General features: G+C 45.6%; 1 protein-coding gene across 1 annotated transcript in view; it reads right to left on the bottom strand.

Moving 5' to 3' along the window:
• The window catches only part of MTCL2 (microtubule crosslinking factor 2), a 75,780-nt gene that overhangs the window by 21,199 nt on the left and 45,539 nt on the right, over positions 1-9,042 (bottom strand). Inside the window, exons 6-8 of the mRNA XM_061437489.1 lie at positions 8,184-8,330; positions 6,689-6,814; positions 5,254-5,484 (exon numbers count right to left, since the gene is read on the bottom strand). Coding sequence (XP_061293473.1) covers positions 5,254-5,484; positions 6,689-6,814; positions 8,184-8,330 — 504 coding nt within the window. The remainder of the gene's footprint in view (positions 1-5,253; positions 5,485-6,688; positions 6,815-8,183; positions 8,331-9,042) is intronic.

Raw genomic sequence — 9,042 nt, forward strand, 5'->3', positions numbered from 1 at the left:
GTATGTGCGGGTAGAAGGGCCTATGTGAGAAAACACGCAGTTCCATCCTTGGTCACCAGTATCTAAACATACAAACTTAAACAAATGTATTTATTTGTTCATTTTATTTTGGCCACGCCGAGTCTTTGTTGCTGCATATTCTCTAGTGGCAGTGAGCAGGGGCTACTCTCTGGTGGCGGTGCCTGGGTTTCTCGCTGCAGTGGCTTCTCTTGTCGAGGAGCCTAGGCTCCAGGGTGTGAGAGCTGCAGTAGTTGTGGCGCACAGGCTTAGCTGCCCCATGGCACGTGGAATCTTCCTGGACCAGGGATCCCATGTCCTCTGCACTGGCAGGTGGATTCTTAACCACCGGATCACCAGGGCAGTCCAACATGCAGACTTTATTATCTGGATACACAGGTGCCCAATTCTTTCTCTGAAATTCTCTGAGGCCAGGTGTGCTTGGAATTCAGAATTAATCGGGATTTAGAAAGATAATACGGTACCCACACTGTATATTATATAACAGCCCGATCTGGAGTGACACCCTGTGCTCACCAACACCAGTATTTCCCCTTCAAACATGTGAATACTAATGAAATGGGATAAATAAAGGTTTTGCTGCCAAATGAATATCAGGTCAACTTTTTCCATCTGAGTTAGACTCAACAAAATGGTTCTCAGAATTTCTGGATTTCCGAACTGAGGACAAGGAATCAAAGATCTTTATCTGTAGTAAAATGGGGACAGTACTTGTTTCCAAACCATAGGGTATGTGTAAAAGTGAAATGCAATTATCCACTGAGAGCATTTGACACAGCGCCCAGGACACTGTAAATACTCAGTTTATGAGGGTTTATCATTCACATGAAGTGAAGTCGCTCAGTCGTGTCCGACTCTTTGCGACCCCATGGACTGCAGCCTACCAGGCTCCTCTGTCCATGGGATTTTCCAGGCAATAGTACTGGAGTGGATTGCCATTTCCTTCTCCAGGGGATCTTCCTGACCCAGGGATTGAACCCGGGTCTCCCATATTGTAGACACACGCTTTACCGTCTGAGCCACCAGGGAAGTCATAACACAGTTTCAATTCTGCATACGTGGACATATATGTTTCTTTCAAAGTATGAATATGCATCGTTTGTTACTTGTACGCCTGGGCCCTGGGCCCATGCATCTGAGTGTGTGGGCACTCAGTTGTATCCAACTCTTTGCAACCCCAGGCGCTGTAGCTCGTCAGGCTCCTCTGTCCATGGAAGTTTCCAAGAAGACTGCAGTGGGTTGTCATTTCCTCCTCCAGAGGATCTTCCCAATCCAGGGATGGAACCCGAGTTTCTTGCATCTCCTGCGTTGGCAGATGGATTCTTCACGAACTGAGCTACCTGAGAAGCCCCTTATTTATATAGTTATATGTATGCTATTATGCACTTGTGTATATATATTTTTATACACTGGGCTTTATATCATATTTTATATGTGTGTATATATACATATATATGGTTATGTTTATTTCTTATTAATTATGTCTATTTCTAGCCATTCCCATCTAGGGGATCTTCCTGACCCAAGGATTGAACTCGGGTCTCCTGCATTACAAGCAGATTCTTTACTCTCTGAGCCACCATGGAAGCCCCTACACTTATTTATTTATTTATGTCTATTTCAGTAAGTATGTATGTTTCTATTTATTATAGGTATATATATCATTTCATTTTCTATGCTTTTACCTTATTTTTCTCCTAAAGTAAGTTTCTGTTTCTCTCTGTTATCCCAGTACATTGAAATGGCTACAAAGATTTTCACCAAATACAGAGAATTTGCTTGCAACAAACTAATTTAAAATACAGGCTATATGGCCTGTAGACAATTCTGGGGGCAAAACATCTTCCCTAGCTGCCAAAACTGGGCTTCAGCTATGGAAAACAGTGTAGAGGTTTCCCCCAAATTTTTAAATAGAACTCCTATATGATCTAGCAATCCCACTTATGGGTATATATCCAAAGGAAATGAAAGTTGGATCTCTGTGTGTTCACTGTGGCATTATTCACAATAGCCAAGATATAGAGACAACCTAAGTGTCTGTCTATGAATGAAAGAGTAAAGGAAATGTGACATATGCACACAAGGAAATATTACTCAGTCTTATAAAAGAAGGAAATCCTACTATTTGTGATAATGTGGATGAACCTGGAAGACATTATGCTAAGCAAAATCAGCTAGAGACAGAAACACAAATACTATAAGATCTCACTTATATACGGAATCTGACAAACTCATATAAGCAGAGAGCAGAGTGGTGGTTGCCAGGGGCAGGCACAGAGAGGGATAAAGAGTTCATGAGTAAGAGTTTCAATTTTGTAAGATAGCTGGAGAGGGTGTGGAGAAAAGGGAACCCTCTTACACTGTTGGTGGGAATGCAAACTAGTACAGCCACTATGGAGAACAGTGTGGAGATTCCTTAAAAAACTGGAAATAGAACTGCCTTATGACCCAGCAATCCCACTGCTGGGCATACACACTGAGGAAACCAGAAGGGAAAGAGACATGTGCACCCCAGTGTTCATTGCAGCACTGTTTATAATAGCCAGGACATGGAAGCAACCTAGATGTCCATCCGCAGATGAATGGATAAGAAAGCTGTGGTACATATACACAATGGAGTATTACTCAGCCATTAAAAAGAATACATTTGAATCAGTTCTAATGAGGTGGATGAAACTGAAGCCTATTATACAGAGTGAAGTAAGCCAGAAAGAAAAACACCAATATAGTATACTAACGCATATATATGGAATTTAGAAAGATGGTAACAATAACCCTGTATATGAGACAGCAAAAGAGACACTGATGTATAGAACAGTCTTTTGGACTCTGTGGGAGAGGGAGAGGGTGGGATGATTTGGGAGAATGGCATTGAAACATGTATAATATCATGTATGAAACGAGTCGCCAGTCCAGGTTCAATGCACGATACTGGATGCTTGGGGCTGGTGCACTGGGATGACCCAGAGGGATGGTATGGGGAGGAAGGAAGGTTCAGGATGGGGAACACGTGTATACCTGTGGCGGATTCATGTTGATGTATGTCAAAACCAATACAATATTGTAAAGCTAAAAAAAAAAATAGAATTTAAAAAAAATGAAAAGGAAAGAAAAAAAATTTGTAAGATAGAGTTCTGGATGGTGGTGATGGTTGCACAAGAATGTGAATTAATGCCACTGAATTGTAAACTTAAAAATGGTTAAAATTTATGTTATATATATTTTACTATAATTAAAAAAATAAATTAAAAAAATGATTTAAAAAAACAAACCACACTGGGCTCCATCCAGAGGCTTGTGTGGGACTTCCAAACAGGAGGGGTGGTCCTAAAGCAGACAGTGGTTTCAAATAGTAGTACCCAGGGGTGGGAGGGAGGCTCAAGAGGGAGAGGGCATGTGTATACTTATGCAGGATTCATGATGTTGTAAAACAGAAATTAATACAATATGGTAAAGCAATTATATTCCAATAAATAAATACATGGATAAGATTAAAAAAAAAAAGTAGTAGCCTGGTGTCACAAAGAGTCATGCTCAAGGAGCAGCCATGCTGGGCTTTCAGGGTGCTTCTCATAGGGGCACCTTTGGGTCAGACATTCCTGGACAAGGGCAGCAGGGAGCATGTCCACTGAAACTGGTCAGCAACTCTCTCTCGAGGCCCTTCAGGAGTAAGTGGGTGGCCTGTGAGAAGAATCATGAGCTCTGTTGGGGGTAGGGGAGGGAATGCTTGCTACAGATTCAGGTCTAACCACCATCCCCTTCTATTGGGACATTTAGGCTACTCTAGGGGATCCCAGAGAGGGGAACACTGGGGTGGCCACTAGTCTCCATTGACTGTGGAATGAGTAGCTTGAATGAGAAGGGCAAAGCCTGGTCTGTACTCAAAAGGCCAGGTGAGCAGTGCCAACTCAGGTGGATGTGGCAGGTATGACATCCTTACCTGTCCCCTTCTCCCAGTAATGTGAGCGCGCTGGCTGACTGTGACAGGAGGATGAGGATCTGAGGTCAAGGATCTGAGGTCAACCTGTAGCCGTCACAGGCTGAGGGACCAACGGGCCACGTGAGTCCTTCCCAACCTTCACACATTCCCAAAGCCCCACTTGTCCTATTTCCTGCCACACCCAAATACTACCTGGACTATCACTGATGCTTTTAAGTCAACCTACTCCTTCTAGTTAAATAAATAAATGTAAAAAAGAAAGGTGAGGGACTCCTCTGTTGGCCCAGTGACTAACACTTCAAGCTCTCAATGCAGGGGGCCCGGGTTCGAGCCCTGGTCAGGGAATTAGATCCCACATGTTGCAACTAAAGATACTGCATGCCGCAACTAAGACTTGGCTCAGCCAAATAAATAAATATTTTTTAAATAAAATTAAAAAGGAAGTTGATATTATTACTAAAAATGGAGAGTCACTGTCCATTACCATTGTCAAAGATAACATTAGAAATAAATTAGGGGCTTCCCTGTTATCTCAATAGTAAAGAATCTGCCTGTCAATGCAGGAGACATGGGTTCGATCCCTGATCTGGGAGGATTCTGTATGCCTATTAAGCAAAAGCCGGACACAAAAGACTAGACGTCTTTATATGAAGTTTTAGAACAGGCAAAATTAATCCATGGTGTTTATGAAGCCAGAACAGTGCTGACTGCTGGGATGGGCATATCACCTGGGGAACTGGGGAATGTTCTGGGGCACTGGAAATGTGCTCATTATAATCTGGGGGATGCTATACTGTGTATCTATGGGGTGTATACTATAAAACTTCATCAGCTGTACACGTAAGATGTGTGCATTTTACTGTATATAAATTACACCTTAAAAGATTAAAAAAACATTAATATGTATCATATTTGCATATAATGCAAAAGCAACAAAACTAGATCATTAAATTCACCCAGATACGGTTGCCAGCTGAAGACTCAGGCTTGTTAAAGAGGGAAACCAAGGAATACCAGAGAGGTGGTAAAGACCTTCTGGCCCCCAAGGAGACTTCCTCCTGGCGAGTCTGGGACCAAGTCTTCACCACCTTATCCCCAGCACCTGCCACAGCACTCAGTGAAGAGCTGGCTCTCAACAAACTGATGCAAATGAGTGAACGAATGCTGGGATGGAAGCTGCAAGATGATGGCTCAGATCTGAGCCCCAGGGTTGTGTTGACCCAGCTGGGTGCCCCTTCCCCTCCTCTCTCTTCCACCCCATTCCCACCCCAGTCCCAGTCCCAGGGGAACCATACCTCAAGGAAGTCATCCCCCTCGCTGGGCAAAACCTTGCCCTGCCGCCAGCGCTTGAGGAACCACCTGAGCTTCATGAAGAGCAGGAGGAAGTTGTGCTTGAACTGCTGGGACTCCTGCACCAACATGTTCTTCTCCTGGCTCCAGAATTTCTGCTCCAGCCTCCGCTGTAGGCTCAGACTCTGGAGCTCAAACTCGCGCCGTAGGAGCGCCCTCTGCTGGTCCTCCTTCAGCTGCAAGAGGGACCAAAGCGTGAGCCACCCCAGCTGTCTTGGGGACCCCGATTCTTCCCATTCCAGGCCTCAGATAAAGGCAGAAATTATATGTGGTGCCTAGTGGTGACCCTGCTGGGGATTCTATCACTAGCAGTTCATTCTGTTGAAACAAACACCTCCCTCTGCCACTCCAGGGAAAGGAAACTCATAAAAACAGCAGCAATCACAGTAGAAACACTGGGATCTGAACCCGCTCTGTCTGATTATAAAAACACTGGCTTTATCTAATGAGCCCAGGTGGGCTTCCCTGGTGGCTCAGATGGTAAAGAATCTGCCTGCAATGCAGAAGACCCAGGTTCAATGCCTGGGTCAGGAAGATCCCCTGGACAAGGGAATGACTACCCACTCCAGTATTCTTGCCTGGAGAATCCCATGGACAGAGGAGCCTGGCAGGCTACAGTCCATGGGTGGCAAAGAGTCGGAAAAGATTGAGCGACTAACACTTTCACTTTTTCACAATGAGCTCGTACCAGGCACCAGTGTTTCACATGGACTCTCACATTTAATGAGACACCTGGGAGGGTGAGTGATGATGGCAGGGAGGGGTGACCCAACATGCAAAACAAAGGCCATGCTTGGGGTGAGGAAGGCTGACATGAATACCCTAGGAAGCAACGAGGTATCATGGCTCAGAGAGAGCCGATAACCTGGATTAGAATCCCAGCTCCACCTCGCCCTGCAAGTGGAGTCCTGGACAAAGCACTTCAGCCCTCTGGGCATCAGTTTTTCCAGGTGTAAAAGGGGGACACCTCACAGGGGAAAACATGAGGATTAAAGGACATGATGTGTGGAAAGTGCATTGCAATCCTGACATAGAGTAAGGGCTTCATAAATGATTTCTACTAGCAAAACTACCATTTTGATTACCAGCTAGGGCTATGGACTTTCTAATGCAGAACTTCAGCTCTGAGCGGGGCAATACTTCATAGATGGGACACAGAGGCCCCAAAAGGAGACAGGATGGGCCTCAGGTCACATAGTCCATGACAAGCCCGGGATTCCAGCCCAGCACAGTTAATGCATAAGCACCAGTGCAGCACGCGTGCAAAGACACAGGTTGCGCCTCACATGCTTGCTTCTGAAAACCCAAGGACCGCCAGGGTCTCCGCCCTCAGTTCAGGGAAGAGAGGCTGCAGGAGGTGCGGGATAGGACCCCACCCACCTGCACCACTTTCTGATTGAAGCTTTCGGCCTCCTCCTTCCGGAGCTGCCGCTCCTGGGAGAGCTGCTCTTGCAGGCCCCGGAGGCTGTCGTGGGCCTCGGCCAGCACCAGCTGCAGCTCCTTGATCTGGGGTCGAGATGAGGGACACAGATGAGAAGCAGGGAGAGAGCAGAAGGGCAGAAACTGCAGTCAAAGGATGATGGTCAGAGGGGATCGAGACAGCAGGAAGTCAGACCCAAGCTATCCTTCACGTATACTCCAGGCATGACGGCAGGTCCCTACTTCAGTGGGTTGTCATGAAGATGAAATGAAACAGTGCACATCAAATCTAGCTATTATTAAAATTTTAACTTGATACTTTCTGGTGAAAATTTATTTGAGGAAAATGATATACTATGAAAACTAAGTGAATTCACAAAAATGTTCATCTCATTGTTTATAACTGTAATAATTTACAAACAGCTTAGGTAAGTCAGGGATCAAACATATGTGTTTAATGGGTCTATACTTATGTAAAAATCCATTCAACTGTACACTTAAGGATAGTGCCCTTGGTAATTCCCTGGTGGTCCAGTGGTTAGGACAACGTGCTTTCACCGCCGAATGCGCAGGTCAGGGAACTAAGATCCCACAAGCTGAGAGGTGTGGCCAAAAAACCAAAAAGGATAGTGCCCTTTACTATATGTATAGTTTTACGCTATATTTCAATAACAAGTTAAACAAACTAAACATTCACAGTAGTTAACTATGTGTTAATCTTGTGATCTTGATTTTCTTTTTCCATCCTTATGCTATGCTATTTAGGGATTCTAATTATTTGCTGTTTATAATATAAGAAACTCCTATGAAAAAGACAATAAAACTCTACATTTTCAGGAGAAATTCTGTTTATAAGGATTTGGAGCTAAACAGGCAAAACAAATCTATCTGGTTAGAAGTCAGGATGTGACTAAATGGGGACTAGAAGGGAAGCTTCCAGGGACAGGTCATGGGTTATTCATTGATCTGCTTGCTGATTACACAGCAGTGTGCAGCTTATTAAAATTACTTGAGGACTTTCCAGGTGGTCCCGAGGTTAAGACTCTGCACTCTCAATGCAGAGGGCCCCGGGTTCTGAGGTCCGTAGCCTAGACTTTGTGCTCTGCAACGAGAGAAGCCACCGCAAGACGTCTGCGCACGGCAAGGAAGAGTAGCCCCTGCCTGCTGCAACAAGAGAAAGCCGGCAGCAACGAAGATCCAGCGCAGCCAAAAATAAATTAAAAAAAAAAAAACTTCCTCAGATGAGTTTATAAACTTCCTGTCATCAGGTCCTGAGAATGGCCCAAACTTCCTTGTTTCTCATCCAGCCCTTGTTGCCAGGAAGCTTGCAACCAAAGGAAACACTCAGAATCCATATCAACACCGGCTAAGATTCTCCACAGGTCACTCTGTTCTTGAGTCACCTCAGCCACTCTCCTCCTACCCCTCGCCCCTTCTTGTGTGGGCCCAGGCCCACCTCAGAGGCGTAGGAATCATTGTCCTCAGCTCGGTAAGGCCTGAAGCTCCGGCTAGGGTCGGACTTGGAGTCCAAGTCGCTGGTGTGGAAGGCCTCTCGTATCCTGGGCTCCCATTCTGGCAGGTCCCTGAGGTCAGGAGGCTGCACCTAGAGGCACAAGCAGAGGAAACTAAAGGTGACCCCGAGAGGGGCATGTGGGGGGCCAGAAACAGCGCCCACTCCAGGCCCCCGGCTCTGTGGGAGCCTCTGACTGGGCACCTGAGGGCAGGGACCTAAGTGGACTCACCTCCGGTGGTTGGCGCACTGCAACTTCTCCATGAATTTTTTTTGTTTTTTTTAAATGAATTAACTTTATTTGACTGTGTCAGGTCTTAGGGGCTTCCCAGGTGCTGCTAGTGGGAAAGAGCCCACCTGCCAATGCAGGAGATAAAAGAGACTCAGGTGGGAAAGATCCCTTGGAGGAAGGCATGGCAACCCACTCCAGTATGCTTGCCTGGAGAATCCCATAGACAGAGGAGCCTGTATCTATCAATGGTGAACGACTAAAGGAACTGTGGTATATTCACTCCATGAGGTCATATATGGTCCGGAGAACACTCGGAACTACTTCTACCTGAGACAGCAAACGTAATGGTGAGTGAAAGAAGTCAGGCGCAGGTGAGTGTGTTCTGTGTGATCCAATTTATGCAAAGTTCAAAGACAGAACTGAATTGAGAGAAGGGTTACCTTGGGAGTGGGGACAGTGGCTAACAGGGGACCTGAGGAGGGGCTGCTGGGGTTCTTGTCATCTTGATGATGACATGGGTGTGCTCACCTTGGGAAGATTCATTAAGCTGCACATTTGTGTTTTGTGTGTGTC

The sequence above is a fragment of the Bos javanicus genome, chromosome 13, assembly GCF_032452875.1.
Source record: "Bos javanicus breed banteng chromosome 13, ARS-OSU_banteng_1.0, whole genome shotgun sequence".
Lineage (NCBI taxonomy): Eukaryota > Metazoa > Chordata > Mammalia > Artiodactyla > Bovidae > Bos > Bos javanicus.